The 26,595-nt window shown below is 31.5% G+C and overlaps 2 protein-coding genes and 2 long non-coding RNA genes across 4 annotated transcripts in view; all 4 read left to right on the forward strand.

Moving 5' to 3' along the window:
* The window catches only part of LOC145328512 (uncharacterized), a 35,798-nt gene extending 30,197 nt beyond the window's left edge, over window positions 1-5,601 (forward strand). The window contains exons 13-16 of the mRNA XM_080172222.1: window positions 189-310; window positions 3,155-3,194; window positions 3,926-3,963; window positions 5,475-5,601. Coding sequence (XP_080028348.1) covers window positions 189-310; window positions 3,155-3,194; window positions 3,926-3,963; window positions 5,475-5,535 — 261 coding nt within the window. The 3' untranslated portion in view covers window positions 5,536-5,601. The remainder of the gene's footprint in view (window positions 1-188; window positions 311-3,154; window positions 3,195-3,925; window positions 3,964-5,474) is intronic.
* Window positions 5,602-5,758: 157 nt separating this feature from the next.
* Window positions 5,759-9,616, forward strand: LOC145327435 (uncharacterized). The gene is made up of 5 exons (XR_013882174.1): window positions 5,759-6,024; window positions 7,712-7,800; window positions 8,332-8,422; window positions 9,123-9,149; window positions 9,518-9,616. It is a non-coding gene; the product is annotated as an uncharacterized LOC145327435 (long non-coding RNA).
* Window positions 9,617-10,094: 478 nt separating this feature from the next.
* Window positions 10,095-12,491, forward strand: LOC145327765 (uncharacterized). The gene is made up of 2 exons (XR_013882236.1): window positions 10,095-10,127; window positions 10,587-12,491. It is a non-coding gene; the product is annotated as an uncharacterized LOC145327765 (long non-coding RNA).
* A 9,407-nt stretch (window positions 12,492-21,898) lies between these two features.
* On the forward strand, window positions 21,899-26,034 carry LOC145327766 (uncharacterized). The gene is made up of 10 exons (XM_080171322.1): window positions 21,899-21,981; window positions 22,255-22,303; window positions 22,583-22,695; window positions 22,801-22,821; window positions 22,941-22,982; window positions 23,248-23,276; window positions 23,538-23,587; window positions 24,101-24,173; window positions 25,672-25,722; window positions 25,912-26,034. Exons 1-10 carry the CDS (start codon window positions 21,939-21,941, stop codon window positions 25,963-25,965), a joined length of 525 nt encoding a protein of 174 aa, XP_080027448.1. The 5' UTR covers window positions 21,899-21,938; the 3' UTR covers window positions 25,966-26,034.
* Window positions 26,035-26,595: the final 561 nt, after the last annotated feature.

The following is a 26,595-nucleotide window of genomic DNA, read 5'->3' on the forward strand; positions in this document are numbered from 1 at the left end:
AGGTAACATATGAATCAATTACTTTCTTTGACTCTATACTGGATCTTAGGAGCAATCTCATGTTATGCTTAAAAATTTTGTTATTTTACTATCTGTATAGCTCTTTGTCAAACTATCTATCCAACCATCTATCTTGCTATCTATCTAACAATCTATCTAACTATCTATCTATATTCTATATATGAAAGGATAAGCTAGATGAATCTGAAGAGCAACAGCTAGATGCAGATGAAGGGCCACACAACCCTACAACCACCCCCGCACCCTCAACCACACGTCCCCCCACCACAGAGGATAGTAGCGTTGTCATGTAAGTTTTTTTATTATCGTATCTACTCTACTATACTTTGCCTGTCAGTCTGTCCTTCTGCTACAAAAACATAAGATATTTGTTTTGAAAGGTTTCGTTATTTTATTAGATTTTTAGAGTAATAGAAAAATTTTCACTTTGCCATTTTAAGATCTAATATTGATTTGCTGTGTTACTCTAGTACTCATCATAATCTACATTGTCCTCCAAAAATCTGCAATTGTCTGAACTTATTATAAATGCATGTACCAAAGTTATATTTGAATAGAAGATTATGTAATTGTTGGAGAAACATTTACATAATATCTGTATTAAAATCTCAAGTCATTTTAAAATTGTTTTTACAATGAAAACATTAATAGTTATTAATAGCATCGTATTATAGACAGCTGTCCGCGAATATTGAAATAAAATATTAAGTTTAAAATAAGTTTTTTAGTCCTGAGCGGCCGACGGCACTGGATAATAAAGATCGTATTAATTTTATGATTATTGTTTTAACATTCGTGGGAAGTTGTCAACAATTCTATACGATACATGAATTTTTAGTATGGCTTGGAACCATTTCTAATCCATCAGATATTTTTACCAGCCTAAACATTTCATTGCAAATTAAAAAATTGTTGTTTTATAAAAAGACCATTTCATGCAAATTCTAGTATTTTTACAAGAAAATTATACATACAGAATTATACCATTTTTTTGCTGGAAATTTACATTAGAATAAGATTGGAATATTCTTAGTCAGGAAAATCATACTAGTCACAATTATTTTACAGTTTTAGTATATAATCCTTTCTAGCGGATGCTCCCCTAGCCTCTGAGGGCTATATATTTGAAGGGATAATGAGGGGCAGTAATATATCCTAAAACCATACCAATACTTTTTAGAATATAAAAAAAATTGCCTAAACTCCCGAGACTATTAGAAGCTTTACTGTAAAGGAGGACCATATCGGTTAAGCAGTTACTGAGTTCCTTCGCTACACACAAAAAAGCTTACTATGATAGGATATAAAAGTAACAGTATACTTGTGTCTGTGCCGATTCTCCTTACAATATGGCTTCTCATAGGTCATAGTTTATAACTATTTTTGGGAAGGGTTTCACTAACACTCCCAAGAGAAATCGCCTCTATAAAAAACAAGGATGACAACATCCATAAAAGCGAAGCACCGAAACGGTAGGACAAACGGACATTAACACTTGTATAGTGTCTGAATTGAATAATCAGTACATAAAAGTGGATAAAAATGTTTATGGACATACTTACATTTTTAGGACTTGATTATAGAGTTGCTTCGCTTATAATATGGTTCTTTGTTGTTCCAGGAATCAATATTCCAAAAATCAGATCAAACGAATAATTAGATCACTTAAAAATTATTGTTAAAAAAGTAGAAAAATCGACATGTTTAAAATGGATGTACGGACATTCTGGTAACGATTAAAGAGTTGCTACGCTTTCTAAATCGTACCCAACTACTACAGAAACCATCATGCAAAGTTTGAAATCGATAGGACAATTCTAACATGCCTAAATTAACGAATAAAAGCTATCTATCTCGGACGGACGGACGGACGTACGGACGGACAAACGGACGGACCGACCCTAATTATAGAAAAGCTTCGCTTTAAAAAACAAAAAATATTTTAAGTGCCACTAGAAGCCTCTAGGAGAGTAGGCACTAGTTATGGATAATCTAAGATACAGGTTAATGATAGTTTAGATAGAAAGATTTTACAAATGATAAATGCCACACTCTGCTGTATAAAGTATATGCAGTTTAATTTTCGTACGGATGGACGTACGGACATAACCTTATCATATAGTAACTGCGCTACTAAAACTAAACGAGAAAAGATATCTTTCTACATATGAAGTCTGTTCTTAATACAGTTAAAGAACAAACTTATAGTATACAGCTTGGATTTTACAGTGAAAGGTTAAATGAATCACATACAATATATTACATAATTCAAATCGATTTAATTCGCCAAATCTCCGACATAATTCATGTCTGAAACAAGCTAGATATTTTCGTAGAAAATTTTTTCTATGGATAAGAAATTGAAATGAATTTTTATGTCCTTTTAGACTATATGTTTGAGAAAGGTTTATAGAATAACCAAAAAAAAGAATGTAGGAGATCTCGCTAAATGGAAAACCGATATGTTTCTCCTTTACAATCTAGATTCTCAAGTTCTGAAAGTTCTGGGGATGGCACATGATTTTTTTGTGGGAGAGCAACCCTCACAAGAGAAATCGGCTATGCAAAATGACCCTTCCAGAAAGTTATTTTTCAACTCTTCTTTTTAAAACTAAATTCGAAAATGGGTAGAATAACTTCCCTAGGGGTGTAAACGCTCGTGTTATACATATTGTTCAATTTTATAAAAATTCACCAAATTTATATTCGCCAAAATTGTGAACCTCTAGATGCTAGGGGCAAAAAACTAAAGAGGTATCTAAACATACAATTGCAACTTGCACTGATCTAATATAACCTTTTTCAGTATCGCTTCAAAAACGATAAGTATCCGGTGGATTAGAACCGGTTCTCAGCCATACCTAAAAATTATGTATATCATCGTATTAGTTTTTTTTTATGAATATAAAAATGTACAATCACAAAATTAAAACCAATTTTAATTAGCTCGTGCCTTCGGTATTACTCTCGGGTCTAACAAAACTAGTTTTAATCTTATAATTGTACATTTTATATTAACGGAAACATGTTTATAATACTATGAGATAAATAAATATTCTATGTTTATTTTATTTTAAAAGCAAGATGAAAAATTTGTACTGTGATTTTGTTTTAAAATTTGAAATAATTTTAGAGAGAAACAAGCTTATGAGAAGAGATTTTTCATTCTCAAGGTGAGATCTTAAATTTGTAAACATTTCATTTATTACAACAATTTTAGCCTTTTCTTTTTCTCTCTGTTTTGTATTTAGATTCCTATAACAGGTACGGTTTAGGAAGGGTATAGTCGTTACCAGAAAGTCCGTTTGTCCATTTAAAACATGCTGTTTATCAACTTTTTTGACCACAACTTTTTGTGTGATAAAATAATCATCTACATTTTGGATTAATGATTCCTTGGACAGTAATATTTGAAGCGAAGCATCTCTATAATCAAATTCTAAAAATGAAAGTATGTCATTTAACAAAATCCTAAATTTAAGCAACTTTGCAATAAAGGGAATAGTAGCTTATGCAATAATCCGTAAAATTGTAAGCACACTTCCAGTTAATGGCGCTTATTAGGTCTAATTGCTCTTAATGTTAAAAAAAACTCATAAAATAATTAAACACATATTAAAAAGCAGTTTGACCTAATAAATGCATTTGACTGGAAGCTTGCTCACAGTTTTACGGATTATTGCGTAAGCTACTGTTCCCTTTGTTGCAAAGTTGCTTAAATTTAGGATTCTATTAAATGACATACAAGTTAATGTTCTACTTATTAAGATCCGAGACTCTACAAGAGTTTGTCTTTCTTATGATTTTATAGCTTTGCTTGTAAGGATGTTGTCATCCCTGTCATTTAATGTTTCAGAAAAATTATTGACTTTTTTGCTAATTTCATAGTAATTTTGTTTTGTAGGTTGTGGTTAGAAGTTCTGTGCTCTTAACTTTACTTGGGTAAGTTTTTACCTTTTTATATGTAGGAGCATTTTTAAAAGCGAAGCTTTTCTATAATTAGGGTCGGTCCGTCCGTACGTCCGTAACGGATAGCTTTTTTCGTTAATTTAGGCATGTTAGAATTGTCCTATCGATTTCAGATTTTGCATGGTGATTCCTTTAATAGTTAGGTACGATTTAGAAAGCGTAGCAATCATCACCAAAATGTCCGTACGTCTATTTTAAACATGTTGATTTTTTTTTACTTTTTTAACAACAAATTTTTATGTGATCTAATCGTCAAATGTAAGTATGTCCATAAACATTATCCTGAATCAAGCTGTTTTTCAACAAATTTACTTACAATTTTGCTTTGACTCTAATACATTTATATTATGATTATTCAGTTCTGACACTATACAAGTGTTAATGTTCGTTTGTCCTACCGTTTCAGTGCTTCGCTTTTATGGATGTTGTCATCCTTGTTGTATCATTTTTACATCAAATAAAATTATTACTAAAACAAGGATGACAACATCCATAAGTAGCGAAGATAAAAAATTATGGATGGACTGGACATCCGGAAAAAAATGAACTATGAAGCAGTTTCACAAAAAAAACATTGAACTGTGAAATCGCGAAACCTTTTAAGATTTAAAACGTGGAAATCTAGGAATCGATCTAGCACCTCAACTGATAAGCAAATCTTAATGAAAGTGGGTATATGTATATTGTTAATCCCTAAAATCACGTTTCCCTTTTTCTGTCTCTAACAGACGGATGGACAGTATAGAGTAGCTTCGCTACTAAAAATAAGGAAATTATAATGTGATAAAATAAACAGTATTCTTTATTAATAATAATGTACTACTTTCTATAAATACCTTTACAATTCGTTTTTTGAACAAAAATTTCATTTTTCTACTCGTCTCCTTTAAATTTTTTAACTTAATTAATATTTAAAACTTTTCTTTCTTTTTTGTTCATTTTCATGTGTTGTATCCAATAAGCCAATAAAACAATATGAAATACAAAGGAACTAAACTTAAATTCTACATTTTGAAAACACAATTTCAATTTTATTTCAAAGGTAAAGTTTATGGATAAGACAATTGACAAACAATTGACGAACTATGAACTCTGGCCGCAGCGCTCGGCTCCCTAGCCTGCCTAGCCGCAGCGCTCAGCCCCCTTGCCTGCCTAGCCGCAGCGCTCGGCCCCTTTACCTTCCTAGCCGCAGCGCTCGGCTCCCTAGCCTAAAGCCTAACCTAACATAAAATAGTTGTTCGTCGGTAGTCGGGGGGGGGAGGGGGGGGGGGGGTTTGGTACAAAATTGAAAAAAGAGGATAACGCCGACAATAAATTTATATGAACAATTATGAATAACAAAGATAACATTTCCAAAAAATAAAATTAGTGGTAGAAAGTTCTGTTCACTAATATATTTTTTCTAACCAATCAATATTTCATTAGTGTCTCGAAAGTATTTCTTATTATTAGACTTGATAATAAAAATATTGTAATCTATTTAGGTTATGCTCAATGTTTGGAGTATTATTCCTACGAAGTTGGAAAGCATGGGAGCAGGAATAGAAGCTTAGTAATTATAACATATTGTACGAGGACGTCCAAGCTTTTTTTGCAGAGGGGGGGGAGAACTAACCTACCTTATTTTTTTTGTTGTTGGGGGAGGGAGGGGGGGGGGGGCTGATAACCCGAATTTTGTGTGTATAATTTAAAAAAAATACCTGATTTTTAAACATAAGGGAGGTAAATTATGGCTCTAAGCACCAACAAATCTTTTTTTTTATGGGGCGATAATGGGCAAAATTTTTAATCTAATTCAAAATTTCTCTAAAATTCCTGCGGGTTAAGCGCCTCCAACCCCCTCCAAACCACTTTGGACAATTGTAAAGTTTTAACCTTAGCAAAGCAATGAACAGCTATCCAAACAGCTATCCAACTATTCAAATTTCTATAAAGACCTATTGAAAAGCTGTTGAATCAAAAAGCTTTTAGTATTCCCAGTCAGTTCCCAAAGTGTCAAAACTGGTGGAAGAAGACCCTGATGAAGAAAATGAGGTAGCTAGATGTCTTTCTATCTATCTTTGTATCTATCTATCTTACTATATACCATATTTATTTATTCTGATTAAATGAGGAAGCTAGATGTCTTTTTATATATCTCTTCTGCTTTCTGTTTATAATATTCCCAAAAGTGTCCAAACTGGTGGGAGAAGACCCAGATGAAGAAAAAGAGGTAGGTAGATGTCTTTCTGTCTATCTTTGTATCTATCTATCTCACTGTATACTGATAAAATGAGGAAGCTAGATGCACTTTTATATTTTTATTCTGCTTTCTGCATATAGTATTCCCAAAGTGTCAAAACTTGTGGAAGAAGACCCTGAATTAGATGTCTTTCTACCTATATACTATCTATCTATTATTCTTTCTATCTATTATTATTTCTATCTATTTATCTATCTATCTATCTATCTTGCTACATTGTACATTTTATATCCGCGGAAAGCTGTTTATAATACGATGCGAGAAATAACTATTTTCTATCTGAAATAATTATTTTCTAAAACTCGAAATAATTGATAAGGGTTCAATTGGGTTGCTATCTATAATACATAGTAGAATGATGTCTGTCCGTCTGTCCCTTAAGATCTCGGTAACTACTGAACCAATAACAAAAATATATAAAACAGATAAATTTATACGGGTTTTTTTCTGACACTTTCTTATTATCTATCTATTATTCTAGTATCTGAACTGAAATTATTCTGGGTTGATTTTCCTTTTACTTGTTCTTTGGCTTTAGTACTGGTTACTAGTACAATTCATATACAATTGTAAAACACTGTATCCACTACTATTATTAATTCGTATAAGTATAAATCACTTTATATGACAGAAACTTGGCAAGCACAAGCCCAGACTAATAATTATACAAGGACATACTTTCTGTTCATTATACCATTTTCACTTTTTATATTGAATAAATCAGTCAGTTTGCACGTATATTTTTGTCTCAAAGTTAACTTTAGGCTTATTTAGACCCCTAACAATGAAATAATACAACTTTATAGGCAGGGGCGTCCAAGCTTTTTTGGGGAGGGGGGGATAAAATCTTTTTAAGGGGGGGGAGGGGTAATCCGTTTTTTTGGGGGTAAAATCGCGCCGAAAATTTTTTTAACCCCCCCCCCAAAAAAATGTTTACCCCGGGGGTCTAAATAAGCCTAAAGTTAAATTTGAGACAAAAAATATACGTGCAAACTGACTGATTTATTGAATGGCAGTAATAAGAATATAACAAGGATGACAACATCCATAAGTAGCAAAGCACAAAAAATAAAATCATAGATGGTAATACGTACAAGTATATTTAAAGTGTATTTATTAATTGATTTATTGGAGAAAATAAACACGAAACCCTGTTTTATTTTGTATAATGATGACAATCAAAGTAAATTCTTTTTACCCCCCCCCAAAAAAAAAAAAAAAAATGTTTACCCCGGGGGTAAACTTTGGTTGGGGGGGGGGGGGGGGGGTAATTACCCCCCCTTAAATCTGTTGGCAGGTGTAAATTTTGTTTACTAGTAATTTAATTTTTATTAAATATTTAGGAATAAAAATGTGCAAAATTTTTTTTTGTTAGAGATTTTTTCTTTTTTGGGGGGTATTTATCTATCTATCTATCTATCTATCTATCTATCTAAATATATATATATGTTGTATATATATATATATTTATCTATCTAGACGTATCCTGAGATGGACCCTGCCCTAATGTTACGACTACAACAGAATAAACGGAAGTCTGTGGCATTTTCTGTCTGCGTAGTTGACAGGTCTATCTATCTATCTATCTGTCTGCGTAGTTGACAGGTTCCAGATTTATGTACAATTGCCATACAAGGATCAAGTACATTTTGTCAACAGTTTTTTTTTCATATTTCACAGGGACAAATCTAATACCATTCGAGCACAGATATCCCCCCTTTTTTTAAATAAGGGAGGGGGGAGGAGGGGGTAGTATTAGTGTGTTTTACTTATGACAATACAAATGACTAATGATAAGCCAGTATACATTTTACAATTGGTCAATTACAATGAATATTGGCCTATCATTGGCATTTGTAATGTATGACGTAGTTTTTTATTCTTGATCCTATTATTTATGTAGAATCTTTACATACTAAACAATACTTTTAATGTTTCTTATGCTGCTAAACATTTATATAAAATATATGTCTTTGGTTTTTGCTTTGGCATAAATCAGTAAACTTCTCGGTGTTTTCTAGCACCTATGAATAATGAACCCTAGAAGGTAGGGGCGCATCGCTAGTATTTATATGTAATTTGTTGTGTTGTATTTTTAGGGATAACATGACCTTGGAGTTTGATAGGAAAAAAGTGTCCTTACCATCTGTGGATAGACTTGGATCATTCAAAAAACTTCCAGTTTTGGAGGTAAAAATCAGCCTTTTCTATACTAGCAGTTCTATGGGTACTCCTGAAGAGGGGGGGGGGGGGTACCCTACTACCGTAGGGAAGTAATTTTTTTCTGGAGGAAGGGGGGTGACGATATTTATCCAAATAAAACCATTCTTGAAACTACATAAGAAGCTTTACTTTTAAAAAGAACTATATAGGTTACCTGTTAATTTGAATATTAGTAGCTTCATGTTTGAATGTTTTTCTTGAATAAGTTTAAAAATCCTAAATTAAAATCATTATGTTTTGTTACTTTTATAAATTTTACTATTATGTGTAAGCTTTGAAGAATTACATGTAAATTCAAATAGGAAAAGTATAATTTTCTGTAATTCAGTTGATAACAAAAAGCACGAATCATATTCTTTTCCCTTAAGAAAGGTTTCGTCATATTTTGATAACAAATGTACCAGTATGGCTTTGAAACCAATTAATATCCACTGGATTAAAACTGGTTCTGGGCCATTCTGAAAATCCGGTATTGTATAGTATTACAGACAATTTTCCACAATTGATCAAATTAAATCTTAAAATCAATACCAGTTGATAGCCCAGGTCTAAGGCCCTCAAGACCCATAAAACAATAATTAATATTTTTAATTTTTCTATTTTACTATCTTTGGAAAACTGTTCATAAACAACTATCTCTTTTTATTCGTTTTATGCTTTTTTTCAGGAAGAAAAAGAGACTGAAAGAGTGAAGGTACAAATAGAAATTATATTTAGTTCTTTATATTAATTGGAATTTAGAATGTGAAATATTTTGTCTGATTAATTATAATGGGGAGGCAAGAGTTATTTAAAGCTCATGGTTTTGGAAAATGGGTAAAAAATCGAGGGTGGTTCGAGCTAGGAGTATGTAATACAGACAAAAGTGATGTTTGATAAACTTGCTTTTCTTTACTTCCAATTATAGACAATTTTCCATGAGTATCAAAATAAGAATCATGAAATTATTACCAGTTTTATTAGCTATGGTCTTTGCTCCCTCGGGACTAACAAAACTGGTTTTAATTTCATTTTTTAAATTAAATTCCTATTCCTATTTTATAACTTTTTCAAATTTTTTAGGTGCCTATTTATTTAAGTTCTGCCAAAAAGAAGCCTAAAGATGGGATAAATCAAAACAGAAGGAACATAATTCATTTTTTTCCAGCATTGAAATTATAAATTGCATATAATAAAAAGCAGTAAGGTTTTTTTTCTATCCGTTAAGATCTCTCTAATTACTGGACCGATTTCACTATATATGTCCCAGGATATTTTCAAAATATGTTATTCCAGTCTCGGCAGCCGCCTGTAAATCAACCTTTTACAATTTCAAAAATCATATAAAAGTCTAAACCTGGCCCAAAAATGGCAATTACTCTTTTCAAAAATTATTTAAGCAGCCAAGTGGGTTTTAATTAGAGGCTAATTCGTGGCTGAAACGCGGCTGCCGAGCCCTGTTTTATTATCTTTCTTCGCCATTTGAACAGTGTCCATAGATTTTATGTGTACAGCCACTAGTTGATTATAAAAAAATATATAAAGTAATAAGATTAATGTATAAAAATTAACATTTATAAAATTAAATGTACAGAATGTTTTGAAAATTATTTCCAAAAAATTGAAAACATGAAAATAGAATAATGAATTATGTTGTATTAGGATGTCAATGCCCATTGGACTACTTTCTGAGGTACAATATAGTGTTTTAAAAATTGAAATTTAGAAGTAAATTTTAATGATTATCGACCAAATATTATTGCATAGTAGAATTTCTATTACTTATGCAATTCCAACACTAGCTGTGTTTAGTGCCCTAGGAAAATGGGGATAGATATAACAGCTGTTGGCCTACCTATTCTATTGACGTCATAGTAGAGGGAAAGAGAAAAGACGTGGGGTATAGGGAATTTCCTGACGTGATCATGTATGAAACAGTCTTGTGACAATGCAATTCAGAGTTTCATTTTGTACATTACATTTAAATATATAAGTTAAAATCAACTAATAGAAGTATTAAATATATTATATAAGTATTTGTTTGGTCTTCTACTTTTTTTTTGAATAATAGGTCCAAAACTGCCAATTCATGCCGCTTCTAAATTCAATTTTGTTCTTTTTATTTTTTTCTGTAATATTGTTTTTTTTGTAGGATGGCGAGACTGACAGTGTAAAAAACATCCTAAAACTAAAGAAACTTGGAAACTCTAGGGAAACAATCATGTAAAAGAAAGTTTCTAGCCGGCTAGAAAAAAAACAAACATATAAATACAATATACATTGTTATATACACTTCTTAAAGGAACCGTTTTTGAATTCTATAATAGAACATCATTTATTAGTTTTAGTTATATAAGTTAGGTTAAGATAAATCTCTTTTCTTAGTATTTAGCTGTTGGAAGTATAGCAAAATTTAAGTTCTATCATAGTTTTTCAAACTTGTGCTAAAACTTTTTATATTGCCTATAAAAATGACGTCATACTGGCCTACCATTTATCAATAAAAATGTATACTGGCCTGCCATTGAAAATTTAGTCTTGACTTGTATCGATGAGTTTCCATCGATACGAGTCGTGGCGAAAATGGATTTTATCATTGGTTATTGTATTGTATGATGTAATTTTTTTATAGTCACTATAAACAGCTTCCTTGTGTCCCATTGAGGGATAAACATTGTACAATAGGATATATAAGTTTGAAGGAATTTTAATGTTAGGGGGAGATTTGAAATCTGCATCAAATTTTAAGGATTTTTTATAAAATTCGTTTTTTTATAATTCCTTATCTAAAAGCGGAAATTCAATTTAAGTTAATTAATTTTGACCAATAGGATAGGTGGATTGGAAACTACCTGCGCTCTAATTGGGTGAATGATGTACGAAACTTTAGCTTCTCCAATCAGAGCGAAGATTTTTTAAATCCGCCAATTACAGATGTCAAATTAAATTAACCTAAATTGTATTTCCGCTTTTAGATAAAGAATTATACAAAAAATGAATTTTATAAACAGTCCTTAAAATTTGATGCAGATTTCAAATCTCCCCCTAACATTGAAATTCCTTCCAACTTATATATCCTATTGTACAAACTATATTCGCTTTAAATATCTTAATTTGCCTCTAAAATGAACCAATCACATTGCGGATTGAAGTGAACCAATCACATTTCTTTATTTTATAAACAATCATATAATCAGTTTTTGCTTAAATAGGAAATAACGTTATTGGTTAAATTAAGCGGCAAATTATAAATTCTGAAATTCAAAGTTATGCTTACAAGTTGTACATAATATTATGAAAGATTGTTGTTTATTGTAATTTTTAAAAGCGAAGCTTTTCTATAATTAGGGTAGGTCCGTCCGTCCGGAACGGATAGCTTTTTTTGCTAATTTAGGCATGTTAGAATTGTCCTATTGATTTCAAACTTTGCATGGTGATTCCTGTAGTAGTTAGGTACGATTTAGAAAGCGTAGCAACTCTATAATCACTACCAGAATGTCCGTACGTCCATTTTAAACATGTTGATTTTTTAACTTTTTCAACAACAAATTTTTATGTGATCTAATAATCCGATTGATCTGATTTTTGTTATACTGATTCCTGGGACAACAAAGTACAATATTATAAGCGAAGCAACTCTATAATGAAGTCCTAAAAATGTAAGATTGTCCATAAACATTATTCTGTATCAAGCAGTTTTTCAACAATTTTACTTACAATTTTGCTTCGACATTTATACATTTATATTATGATTATTCAGTTCTGACACTGTACAAGTGTTAGTGTCCGTTTGTCCTACCGTTTCAGTGCTTCGCTTTTATGGATGTTGTCATCCTTGTTTCTATTAAATCAAATTGATTAAACTTAACCGGTGAACAAAAATGTTAAACAAAGTGTTAAAGTTTTTTTTATTATAAATCATGCATTAAATGATATATTTTTATAAGCACTTTATTCTTATTTCTTTTTGAAATCTATTTTTGTTGTCTAACTCTCCTTGTTTAAAAACTAGATTTATAAAATGATACATAACGAAAATAAATATTACTTAAAGTTTTATTTTTTTTAATCTTTTTCTCGTATTCATTTGAATCCGGTGGATAGGAACCGGTTCTCATGAATACGAAAAAACTATGTCTAGCATCGTATTATATCCAGTTTTCTACGAATATAGAAATGTACAATCATAAGATTAAAACCAGTTTTTTTAGCCGGTGCCTCCGGCACCTCGGGGCTAAAAAAACTAGTTTTAATCTTATAATTGTACATTCTATATCCGCGGAAAGCCGTTTATAATACGATACGAGAAATAACTATTACTGTATTTAAAGATTTTAGATAAATCCGCGACCGTGGCTCAATACGTAGCGCACTCGCTCGTCGTCGGGGAGGTGATAGGTTCGAATCTCGGCTTAACACCGCGTCATAACTAAACATGGTTCCTACTGCTTCTATGTCAAGTGCGCGACATTAATAGTTAGAGTAGGGGGAATGCCTTGTCCCAAAACAGGCGCAACTTATTACCATGCACAGGTAGGACTTCTCAGACAAAGGTCGTGCCATCAACGGGTTGGTTGTCTGATGGGTGTTACTGATGGGTTGTGTGATTCGGTACATAAATTAAACTTGACACTTTCGATAATTTTGATAATTAGAAGGGGCAAACTCTGGGAACTGAATTGTTATGAAAGTACTGAGCGGGTAAAGGAAGAAAATTTGATTTAGAATCGTTTGCCAGAATACTGATCCAGAATACAAACTACAATACTACTAAATGTAAAGGGAATAAAAAAATATTATAGTGTGGAAGTGAAAAGAAAAATGTGATGGGAGTAAAAATATCCAAATTAAAGTCGCTGAAAAAGCAGTCAATTATTGGTCTGTAAACTGTAAACGTCATTTTCCAGTTAAACCTGGGCATAGAGTAGTGTGTTAAAAAAGCCTGAGGTTTCGTGATTTTTAATGTGAGCAAATATATTTATTTTAGCGGTATAGGTTGTTTTTAATTCCCTTTTTATTTATCCCTATTATAACAGAGCCCTTAGATGCTAGAGGCGGAGCAGCTAGTGTAAAAGCAGCTCTAATTGTTTTTGTAATGTTCCAATGTTATGTAACACAAAACAATATTTTAATATTTCAAAGTATGGGACAAGTTTTTGCAATTTTAGTGAAAATATTAAAATAAATCTTTAATTAAAAGACGAAGAAAGTCCTTCAATGACGTCATAAAAATGAGGAATGAGGAGAGGTGGAGTGGAAAAGAAAACTCCTAAAAAAGAGATGGATAATCCCTCGTTTTTATAACGTAACATGCTGATTTTTGAGGGACTTTCTGCGTCTTCTTTAATTTACAATTGTGGGTATATATATTTTCCTTTTTTCACATTTTGTTGCATCTAAACAATGAATATAAAGTTACAGGGATGCCGTATAAATCATATCATTAATCTAATTCAAATAGTTATTGTAATGTTTTATTTGCAAGTATGGCTTCGAAACCGATTAGTATCCGCTAGATAAGAACCTGTTCTCCGTCATTTTGAAAAATCATGTATAGCAAAAGATAAAATTGATGACGGGTTTATCTGTTTTTTTTTTAAACTAAAATAGCTTCACCTGAAGAAGGTAGCATTTCCCTTATTTGAAGCATATGTTAAAGTCTGAAAGTTCAGTAACGTCTAATCCTGTAAGCACATGACAAGAGAAATGGGCGTAATAGTAGAATTTTCGCTCCTTTACCTGTTTAGTTTAGTATTAGTATTAAGTTTTGTAATACAATCAACTGCTCGGATGTCTTGAAAGTTATAAACAAAATCCGGATCAACTGCAGTTCAGGTTAAATATTCCTGGTAACGAATATTTACAAAAATCTATGACTTTTGAAGGCTGCTATCTGCCAAACGACTGTACGATCATACCCACACACCATTTTAAGCGGCATAAGAAGGCCTACAAATAATCTGTATTAGCAAAGATCCAATGATGGACAGGGAAAGCTTCACTGAAGAAAAAACGCGTAAAATAGGTCCTTTTCTCGCATTTCTCTGCACTGCGAGATAATTATGCATTATTGATTTATGGCTATTCCAGATTGTTTGTAGGCCTTCTTGTGCCGCTTAAAACAGTGTACGGGCATGATCTGTACGTTCAGCCGTTTGGCGGCTAGCAGCCTTTAAAATTCATAGATTTTTGTAAATATATGTTACCAGGAATATTTTACTGTGAACTGCAGTTGATCCAAAAATCCATAATGCCTCTGATATTTTATAGTGGTATCTAATTCCTGATGAAAACATAAACACATTTCTCGCATATCAATGGCACTTATGCATCTTCATATAGGCAATTTCATTCCATATATGTATAAACAGTTGTATGCATTTATTTTCTTGGGCTGTTAGTACTTCAATGCAATCGGTTCAACGTTTAGCGAGATCCTTCGGAACAGACAAATAGAGATCCAGTTACATTTATATAGTAATTCATATGTTATACACATTGAAAAATATTGAACATTGGAAGCACAGCAATAAAAAGCTGTATTATGAATGTTTTCGGTCTTGTTTTAATGTAAAAGTGTTGAGGTTCAATATATTTTGCGCAACAAGTATTTTGTATTGAAAAGTATAGAGATAAAAGATTACATGAAGCAGATAAATGTTTTTATTTCTATATTCTTTTTTAAAATTTCCACCTGTAAAATATAAAATATATTTTTTGTGGTTAAGCTACTCTATAAGTGTTCTTGTCTGTCCTTCTGTCTGTCAGTAATGATAGCCTGGCCCGATATTTATCCTAAGTGAAGATAATTTACTTTTCTAATGGATTCAGTATTACTTGAATATTACACCAGATTATCATACAATCTAATAGAGTGAAACTTGTAGCGGTATAAAATAATGATTCCCTCCCTCCACCCCGTTTTCCAATCTATCTCCTCTCTTACTACTGGATAAACAAACTGACTAATAAATGAAAATGGAAATAACAACCTAAATTGACGATGGTTTTTCTCCTGCCATATTATTCATGTATGTATATTCTAGATCCATTAATTTTCTTTACTACTTTTCATATTCTTTGTTTTCCCCCTCCTCTCCACATCCCCTCCCCAATCACTTTTTATATTTTTCTAACTAATCGTTAAAAATAAAGCATTCAGTACCCTTGACCCAAAACTTAATATTTGCCTTTAAAAGAAATATTTCATCCAAACTTTTTTCTTTGGGGGGGGGGGGGGGTAAATATATTTTAGGGGTCCCCAATATGTTAACCCAACATAAGCTATAATGAAAACTGACCATATATGAGTGCACGGCGCGCTTTTGGGATTTATAAGGGGTATTACCAATAACCGTACCTTATAATATTTATAGATAATAATTATTACAATGTATCTCTTTTTTTAAAATTTGTACTCTAAAGTAAAGTTAATAGTTATTTTTCAATTGCGACACAAGTGAAAAAAATAGCAAAAATTAGGCAACAAAGGATCATTATTTTTTAAAAACAATACCCGTAATAAATTTAAATAGATTATAACACTTATATGTTATATAAACGTAAACAGGAAACCTGTGTGTATCTGTATGTCTGTCGGTGTGTACCAAAGGATTTATCCTTTACAATGTATCACAACCCTCCCAAGAGATATAGCCGCTACAAAAAAAATGTCCGCCACCAAAAATTATAGAAGAAATATAAATTAAGATAGTATTGGCAATATTACAAGCGCAACTTTTCTTCCATTTACAAGAATCTTTTGAGGTTTTCAATTCTATATTTTATCATATTTGTATTACTTCAAGCTTCCATTGGGGTTCACATAACCACTGAACCCCGTATTTCACTGAAATAACACACAGGGAGTAAGGGAGGGGACAATGGATCGAATATTCAATTTTTAAGTAGTCTCAGACTTTGGGGACTGGCTTAAAGGGAATGTGCACGAATATAGCAGATTCTTACTGATTTTGGGGACTTGCGCATCAATGCCCCGCCAACTAGCTGAGCTAGTTTTGAATATGCAGACAGAAAAGTTTGTTATTTATCGCTGGTTTTAACAAATATTTTTTCCCAAGAAAATGTCTTTTCATGTATAGAAACTCTACTGTGATATTTATGTATTAAATAATCTAAGAACCGCTTGAATTTTGGGGTCAGTTATAAATATATTAGAAGGGTTGAGGGTGGTTTAAACAAGATTTTTCTAGTGATTAATTACAGAATGTTTACTACATTGTGATGTGTTGATAATTTAATTTTCAAGTAAATGATTTTTTTCTTAGAACTAATTTTGTTCTAAATTAGGTTACCATGATCCCCTTACAATTTTGGTAAAATTTTCTTGAAAAATCTGGTTTTCGTTGCTTTTCAGCGAACCCTCTTAAATTGAATTAATTGCCCATTGTCCCCTCCCTTACTCCCTGAATAACACAGGTCTTATGTAAATAGTTCTCTAGTTAGAGAGAAGATCAAATCAGGGATCTAAAGGGATAAGACAGTGGCCGATACATTGTTGTACATTCCCAATAATGATACACCTAAATACCCCTTCTGTAGAATACAAGAAGTCGTTTAAAACATTTGGACACTCTTTTATTGAACTAACAAATCAAAATTCATTAAAAGTGCCCAAAGTTGTTAAGCCAACGAATATAAAAAAGTTATTTTAAAAGAGAACTAGAGTGATAAACAGTCCAATGTCTCTTGCCTAAGATCTAATCCCTTAGATTTATATTTTTTTAAATACATTAATTTTTCACAGAAATATTAAAAGCCCTGTTTAGAATTTAACTAATTCAAAGGTTGCTACTAAGATACATATGCTGAAGCTCATCTAAACTTTGAATTTAAATATATCCTAACACAGGCATAAAAATATGTGTTTATATATAACTTTAGAATAAGAAAAGTATTACTAATCCATTCTAAGCAAAATTGAAAAAGTTTAACAAAACTATGATAAAAAAATATATTTTGAGTATTGTAACTAGCCAATCACAAATCACCAAAAATTTACAAATCAGAAATTGTTCAATCTAACCCTTTAAAGCTGAAAATTATGTTTGGCTAGTTTGTTTGTGATTGGCTAGTTTCAATTCTTAAAATAAACTTATATTTTTTATTATAGTTTTTAAAACTTTTTCAATTTTCCTTAGAATGGATTCATAATATTTTTCTCATTCTAAAGGTATATATAAACAGATATTTTTTATGTCTGTGTTAGGATATATTTAAGTTCAAAGTTTTTATTAGACCTAGATGCAAAAAAATCGATTTTTTCAATAATTATCCGACAGAATTAAAAAAACCAAGGTGTCAAATTAAAGATATCACTACAGTATGACCCTCGAAAAAGTATTTTTTAGGGTGTACAGCCCTTATTTCTTAATGTATCATTAAAAGTAGCATATGTCCATGTTCTCTGTACATTTCCACACAAGCATATATAAAAATTTTAATTATACCTCCATTTACACCAGAGATTTTTAGAGCTAAAGTTTTGAAAAAGTGACTGAGAAAAAAAAAAATTTTTGGGTTTCTTAGAATTTTTGGATGGTTATATTATGTCTTTCTGGTAACTGAAGAATGATATACAAAGAAAAACAAGTTAACTAATTATTTCTTTTTTATTCCACCAAAAAATATCAATTTTTAATGACAAAAAATACTACTAAATGAATTGATTATTTGCAAAGAAGCTGTATCAACTTTTTTGCTTTTTATTTAAGATAGCTAGCCGGTTCTTTCAGTAAGTAGTAGATGTAAAATTTTTCATAGAATTCAGATATGCAATCGTTTTTTTGTAGACCTCTTATTTTTTAAGTAATTTAAGTTTTTTAAAAAAATAATTAAGTCGGTTTTAAGGTACTAAAACGCAACAAAATAAAAGAAGAAAATGGCCAGTATGAACAAAAATAGTAAGATCTTTAATTTGACACCTTACTTTTAAAATTCTGTTGAGTAATTATTGAAAAAATCTATTTTTTTAACCTCGGTTTTATAAAAACTTTAGACCTAAATGTTTTCTCAAACAGACATAAAAAACATGGGTTCATATATACCTTTAGAATCAGAAAAATATTACGAATCTATTCTAAGCAAAATTGGAAAAGTTTTATAAAACTATAATAAAAAAAAATAAGTTTATTTTAAGAATCATAATTTTCGGCTTTAAAGGGTTAGCTTGAACCAAACCTGAACAAAACCTAAACAAAAGACAATGCAATGTAGCAGATATTTTTTAAACACAAGAAACAATAATGTATTTTTAACTACATTGTTTTGAAGTTTATAAACAGACTGATGCATATATGTTCATAATTTTTCATTCTTTACATGTTCTTTAATATCACTATATTTATTGTAGTATCTATTGTATATATTGTATGAACGTTCTCCTTTTTTTCTGGCAATTCTATAGGTTAATTTTATAGGTTAGGCTTCCCGATTCGTCAATTTTTGCAATTTGTGATTGGCTAGTTTAGTGGTTACAATTCTTAAAATAAACTTTTTATTTTTTCTATTTTTTATTACAATTTTTTAAAACTTTTTCAATTTTGCTTAGAATACATTCATATTATTTTTCTCATTCTAATGGTATATATAAACCCATATTTTTTATGTCTGTATGAGAAAATATTTAGGTTTAATGTTTTGATTAAACCGAGGTTAAAAAAATAGATTTTTTCAACAATTACTCAACAGAATTTTAAAAGTAAGGTGTCAAATTAAAGATCTTACTATTTTTGTTCATACTGGCTATTTTTTTCTTTTATTTTGTTGCGTTTTAGTACCTTAAAACCGACTTAATTATTTTTTTAAAAAACTTAAATTACTTAAAAAATAAGAGGTCTACAAAAAAACCGATTGCATATCTGAATTCTATGAAAAATTTTACATCTACTACTTACTGAAAGAACCGGCTAGCTATCTTAAATAAAAAGCAAAAAAGTTGATACAGCTTCTTTCAAGCTTTTTACTTACCCTTATTTATGAAAAGGATTAATTATGACTAATTATAACAGTTGCTCCGCCCCCTTTTCTGACATCTCAATCCCTTAATATGGGTTTAATTGAGCTTTTTAGACTAAAAAATCATTATGTTGTAATTTTATTCTCTTTATAACTTTTTTGTTATTAAAGTGAGGATTATGAAAAAGTTAAATTCATAAAGATTTATTTGGTTTTTCAATCTAAAACAATTTTGCCTAATATGTATGTTTTTAAAAATATCATTAAGCTAAAAAGACTCAAAAAATATTTATAAAAAATGCTTTTAACTTAAAACCTAAATATTTTATTTCATTTTTGCATAAAGTTTCTGCTAGTAACAAAAATAAAAGGATTTCTACCTTCATTTTGGTAAAAAAGTCGTTTCATGTTAAAAGTTACTTTTTGCTCAGTCACTTTAACAAAACTTTAGCTCTAAAAATCTCCGGTGTTAATGGAGGTAAAATTAAAATTTTTATATATGCTTGTGTGGAAATGTACAGAGAACACGGACATATGCTACTTTTAATGATACATTAAGAAATAAGGGCTGTACACCCTAAAAAATACTTTTTCGAGGGTCATACTGTATTTTTGTTCATAATGGCAATTTTCTTCTTTTTTTTTGTTGCATTTTAATACCTTCAAACCGACTTAATTTAAACAAAAATTAAATTAAAAAGATTAAATTAAATAAGAGGTCTACAAAAAAAAACAATTGCATATCTAAACTCTATGGATAATTTTACATCTACTACTTACTAAAAATACCGACTAGCTATTTCAAATAAAAATCAAAAAAGTTAAGACACCTTCTTTGAGATAAATTGTTCTTAACCCTTAACGGTCGGAGGGGGAGGGAGCGTTGAACGACCCCCCCCCCCCCCCCCTCCCTCTCCGGTTTTTTCTGTCTCATTTTCTGTGTTTGAAAGATAAAAAGCCCACAATGCATGACTTTTTAAGTATGACACATAACTGAGAGTTGGATTTTTTTAAAAATATCTCCATCCGGCCTGGCAGGCACAGGATGCCTGCAAACCTCTCAGGGTCATCCAGGTAAAGAGCAATAATATTTTTTTTTGACTCAAACAAAGCATTTTATCTTACCAAAAAACTAAAATTTTCTCTAGAAGTACATCCTCATATAAAATACAGGTGTCAATACAAAAGTCAATTTCAGGTTCCAGGTATGATCCTGTAGGTCCTGATCCTTCAGGTCTCCAGAAATCTTTAAAAGGCTCTTGTGGCCGCAATTTTTGACTTAGAGACTTCAAATTTGAAACCTACGCTTTTCTTACATGTCCATATGACGTATTAAAATTTCATAAAGACCCGGCGCCGTTTTTCCGCCGACCGAAAGCTGCGGCGGCTGTCAAGTACAGCTGCGGCCGCTGAAATGTATGTTTTGATATTTCTAATAAAAATTTACATGAAGATAAACATTTTCTGCAAAAAAATTGTTCTTCTAGCTTCAAAAATAAAAAAATTACAGCCGTTTGAAATTTTTAAGTAAAACAGGACCTAAAGACAAAGGTTGTTATATAAAAGGGTGAAGGAAGCGAAAATTGACTTTGACTCACTTAAGGTCGGAAAATTATTATCAAACAGGGGACTTGCACAAAAAAAATTAGCCCTCTAGATCTAATAGGAACGGAGATAATAGGGGGGAGGGGCGTTCAACGCCCCCCTCCCCAACCGACAAAGGTGCGGCAAGGGGCCCGACTGCTAAGGGTTAATATTGAGGACATTGTCATAACCTATGAACAAAGGTTAATCGATCAGGTAGGACAACTATAATTTGTATCTATAATCCTTAACAAAAGTAACAGGATGTCCATCTGTATGTACTGCAGGATTTCGCTAACCGCTAAACTGATTTGGTTCTACTTTACAATGTACCCTCGCATAGGTCAATAAAAGATTAATAACTATTTCGGGGGAAAACATAAATGACCCTTGCTCACCCTTTATGATAGGCCACATTGTAAAGTACAATCATATCGGTTCGCATTTTCCGAGATCCTTCGGTACAAACAGATCTTACTAGATTAAAACTTAAGCATAGATTTCTGGAAAATTTTTCCGAAGGATCTCGCTAACCGCTGAACCGATATTATTCTTCTTTACAGTGAAGCTTCTTATAGGTCATGGGAAGGTTTTAAACTATTTTTGGAGAGGGTGTCTTCACCCCTCTCCCTCCCAAAAAAATATTCTTTTTTACTCTTTTGAAACTCAAATTTAAAATGGGCTGAGGTCGACTTTTCCCTCTTCTACCTTAAGTTCCCCTAGAGGCTTCTAGGGGCGTCGCTGCTAGTTTAATAACAAAGTATCAGGACTGATTACATTATTTGTGGTATTCAAAATATTGAATCATTGTAGAAATAAACATCTTACGTACTATTAAAAATCTGTAGAAAATATTTCATAAATTAAAATCATGAAAAAATAGATACATATACAATTTTTTTCAGCAATTTATATTTGCAAACATGTTTAAATTTAGAAAATTATGAAAGTTCTCCTGGTTGTTACTTTGGTCGCTATTTTTCTTGGTAAAATTTTAAAGTCAAATAAAAAAATATTCTTTTTTATTTACATTGATTAATGTTGTGAAAAACATATAACAGTACTTTTACGCATCATATTATAGACAGCTTTAAAATAAAATATCATACAATTTATTAAATTTCATCTTAATAATCGTAGCAAATTGCCTGTAATACGATGCTATACATGATTTTTCAGTTAGGCTGAGTACCGGTTCTAATCCAGCGATTATTACTCGGTTTCGAAGCCATACTTGAAATTATGTTTTAATATTTTAGGATGCTTTGTAAGAGCTCAAGATCCATGTAATGATGTTACTGGATATGAGTGAGTTCAAATGAAAAATAAACTGAAATATTTTTATAAGCTTATTGTTTTTTAGACATTTAGAATTAATTTTAAAACTTATCTTGCGGGATTCTCCTTGGATTTAGAAAGATCATCAAGAGGATAATCATCCGACACTATAGAATATGAAACAGTCAACCAACCCTCTGATTGCATGATTCTTGTCTAGAATTCCAACTGCGTATATACTCAATAGGTAGCATTTTTAACTACTCTAGTGATTTATACCAATAACAAAAAAATATATTAATGTTGCAGTACTTGCATCAAGTCAATTGAAGAATTATGCGACAAGGCTCCAACAGACAATAATGTACGCAAAACCTGTTTGGAAAATGGAGGAAAAATATGCATAACCAACTTTTGCACTGGTAAAATATATTCATAATTTCTCTTATCAGTATTAAATCCTGATCTTCTGTTAAAAACAAAGACATTATTCAATGCATCACACTTATTAATGTTTATTATGTTAGGTACTGAAAGTAGAAAGAAAGGTGAACACTTTTCCTATTCTTTAAAATTTTTTACCCAAGACAAAAAAATTTAAAAATATAAATTTGATAACAGTTTTTTTTTTAGAATAAAATATTCTTTAACTAATCATTCAATTCAGAATTTATCATGTATCAAACAAGTGGTGGAGTGCTATTACCAGGTATTGAATTTTAACAAGAACAACTAGTAGAAGCGAACATGTTTAGTATTTTAAGCAAATTATATTTAAGCTGCTGGAACCTTGAGTGCGTCTTCATTATATATAGGGTGTTCCACGTAATTATTTTGATATTCGTGGAAAATTGACTGTAAAACGATGCTATACATGATTTTTCTGTATGGCTGAGAACCGATTCTAATCCAGCAGGTATTAGTCCGTAGCTATACTGGAAAATGTATTCTTATACCTATATTATATTATCTAGATACTTGTGATGATGGTTCTAACACCCAGGTAAACTAAATCTTTCCTTATGTAATAGTAGCAGGTTCTATGTGTCTGTCTGTCTGTCTGGGTGTGTATCAAAGGATCTTGCTAACCGCTGCGACAATATGGTTTTTATTTACATTATAGCTTCTCATACCCCCCCCCCCCCCCCACCCACTATTTCTTATTAAAACTAAAATCGCAAGTGGGGTGGGACGATTTCCACCCCACTCCCCTCTACCCTCAAGTATAATTGACAGATAGATTGTAATCAAACATTGTTCCTAGGTTTTTCCAAGATCCTTCTTGACTTGCAAAGCTTCATCTGAGTATAACCGGTATGGAACATTTGTAAATTTTTTCAAAGCGGAGCTTTTCATATTTTGAGTCGGCCCATCCGTAACAGATAGCTATTATGGTCAATTAAGAAATGTTACGAATGTCCTATCGATTTTTTAACTTTGCATCGGGATTCCAGTAACAGTGCGTCACAATTTGAACAGCGTAGCAACTCTATAATCGTCACGAGAAATTTAAAAAAATCTTGTATGATAGAGTAATCCTATTAATACGTTTAAAGGAATTATGATTCCTGGGACAATAAGGTACAATTTTAAAATCGAAATCCTAAAAATGTGTCCATGTACTTGATTGTTTTTTTTTTTCATTTACACAATTTTGAAACAAATTTACGTACAATTTTGTTTAGAATTTCGATCTGACACTCTACAAATATTAATGTTCGTTTTCCTTAACGTCTGATTCCAGAGCTTTGCTTTTCTTTGGGGGTTTGGGGGGTTATAATAACTAAACTAACACTGCATCTAAAAGAAATTGAATTTTTTTTATAGTAACTATGTTTGTGATACTCCTCTATCAGCTCCCTATATTCGAAGAACTGCAGGCAATGATTGGGCAGCTAGGGTAGGAATGCCAATAAAAATTCTGAATATTAAGTTTATATTAGGGTTGGGCCGGATATCCGGTGTGGCCGGATATCCGGCCGGTATCCGGCCATTTTCAATAACCGGCCGGATACCGGATATTGAAACTATCCGGCCGGATATCCGGCAATATAATCTTTTATATTTTACAACAAAAATCTCTGTTTTTTTTTAATCTTCAATGGCTTTAATGTTCTTAATATTGAAGCTAGAAGAACAATTTTTTCTGAATATGTTTATGTTTATGTAAATTTTATATTAGAAATCTCAAAACATAAATTTTGGCGGTGGTAGCAGTACTCGGCAGCTGCCAGCCGCAAACCGACGGTTGGCAGGTAAACGGCAACAGATTTTATGAAATTGTAATATGTCATGAAGATATATAAAAAAGCCTAAGTTTAAAATTTGAAATCTTCAAGTAAAAATTTGCGGTCACAGGAACCGTTTAAAGATATCTGGAGACCTGGAGGTTCAGGACTTGCAGGATTATACCTGGAACCTGAAATCGACTTGAACACCTATATTACATATGAGGATGTACGACTATAGGATATTTTAGTATTAAATAACATAAAATGCTTTGTTTAAGTAAAAAAATATTTTTACTTTTTACCTAAATGACCTTACCAGATTTGCTAGTATCATGTGCACGCCAAGAAGGAGGTATTAAAAAAATTTCAACTCTCAGTTATGTGTCATACCCATATTTCGAAAGTCATAGCCCTCTACCTTTTATACACAGAAAATGGGATAGAAAAAAATCAGAGGGGGGGGGGGAGGCATTCAACGCCACCTCCCCGCCAATCCTCCAACCGTTAGAGATTGATATTACAGATTAAGAGTAGTAATAGTCAATTAGATTTATTTACTAAGCTACTGATATGGTTCTCCTTTAGAGTGAAGCTTCTTTATAAGTCCCAGGGTGGTTTTAGGCTGTTTAATTTTTATAAAAAAGTCGTTGTAAGGTTTTAAGTTATTTTTCTGCACTTTCATGTCCCTTCTAATATATATCCCTAGATACTAGGGACGCAGACGCTAGAATAATATAAAACACCAGTTTATGAAGAAATTTTTTTGCGGGAATAGTCCCTTTCGTGGCAACGCCCCTTAAGGAGCAATTATTCGTATTTTCACAGTAGTGTATCTCCTATTTCTAGCCCCTCGCGGGGGACTCTAACCTTGCAGGGCCAATTGCCTTACCCTGCGGGAAAATCACCTTACCAAATATAACCTAACCTAACCTAAAATAACCTATGAAAAGCAATTTAAAAAATAAAACGAATCGCCCCTTAAGGTGCGTTGCCACGAAAGGGACTATATCCTTTTTTGATACTTTAATATGTAATAATTTGGCCGGTTATCCGGCCGGATATCCGGTATCCGGCCAAAAAAATATCCGGCCCAACCCTAGTTTATATTTTATAATTTATTATTAAATAAATAAATATGAATTAACTAAATTGATAGTAATTCTTAAGGGATATAATGGATGGATTGAAATCAAGTTCAAAAAACCTTCGTATGTCAAGGTAAAGAAAATATAAACTCCAAGAACAGAAAAAAACATTAAATTAATGGGTTTAATATTATTTGTATCACCAATTTATCATGTGCTCTAATGAAGTACAATTTTAGCTGGCTAAAATAACAATCCTCCCCACCTATCCACGTATATTCTATATCCATTATTATATCATCAAGTAAATATCTATTACTAGATGGTGCGACTAATGCAGAGATTAAGAGGCCAAGAAAATATTAGGATAGTATAGTTTGTATTTATCTTTAAATTAAAAAAATATTTTGATTTTTAACATATTTGTTTATTAACTAAACTATTTCCTAATGTGCCTTTTTTTAGGAAAGTTAGGTTCACATTTAGTGATAAAACTACTGAGGTGATAACAATTATTGAATTTAATTGTTGAAATTTTTATTACTAGCGGTCACATTCATAGAGGCTTCTACAGGGGTTATTAATTTTTAGGGGATATTTCTTTAAGGAGGTAGAAGATACCCTCCCCCAAAACAATTCCCGAAAGCTTTACTGTCTGTAAAAAAAGAACCATGTCGGTCCAGCGGTCAGAAAGATTCTAAGCTATATACTTACAAAGACAGACAGACATCCTGTTACTTTTATACAAGTAAAATTCTATATTTTCAGGAGGCTACCCTAGATGTCGTAAGCACATATGATTGGAATAATATCAAGTATGAAGTATAAGTCTATTCTAAATAATTTAAAGACAATGTCAACCATACACAGACAAACTTAATATAAAACTTGTTGTTATACTTTCTTCAACACTTATTTTACATCCTAGGTTGGATCGTGTTCATCCTACTTCATCTGTAAACATAACTATCCTAGAGGTAAGAATATTTACATATCTTTCTTTAAA

This window comes from Acartia tonsa, chromosome 9 (assembly GCF_053477335.1).
Source record: "Acartia tonsa isolate MP-2025a chromosome 9, ASM5347733v1, whole genome shotgun sequence".
Lineage (NCBI taxonomy): Eukaryota > Metazoa > Arthropoda > Copepoda > Calanoida > Acartiidae > Acartia > Acartia tonsa.

Bases quoted from the DNA above. Each gene is read 5' to 3' on its own strand.
- LOC145327766 (XM_080171322.1), top strand. From the start codon at position 21,939: ATGAAAGTTCTCCTGGTTGTTACTTTGGTCGCTATTTTTCTTG. The intron at 21,982-22,254 runs GTAAAATTTTAA...TTAATATTTTAG, and splicing joins TTTGGTCGCTATTTTTCTTG to GATGCTTTGTAAGAGCTCAA. The intron at 25,723-25,911 runs GTAAAGAAAATA...ATCTATTACTAG, and splicing joins AAAAACCTTCGTATGTCAAG to ATGGTGCGACTAATGCAGAG.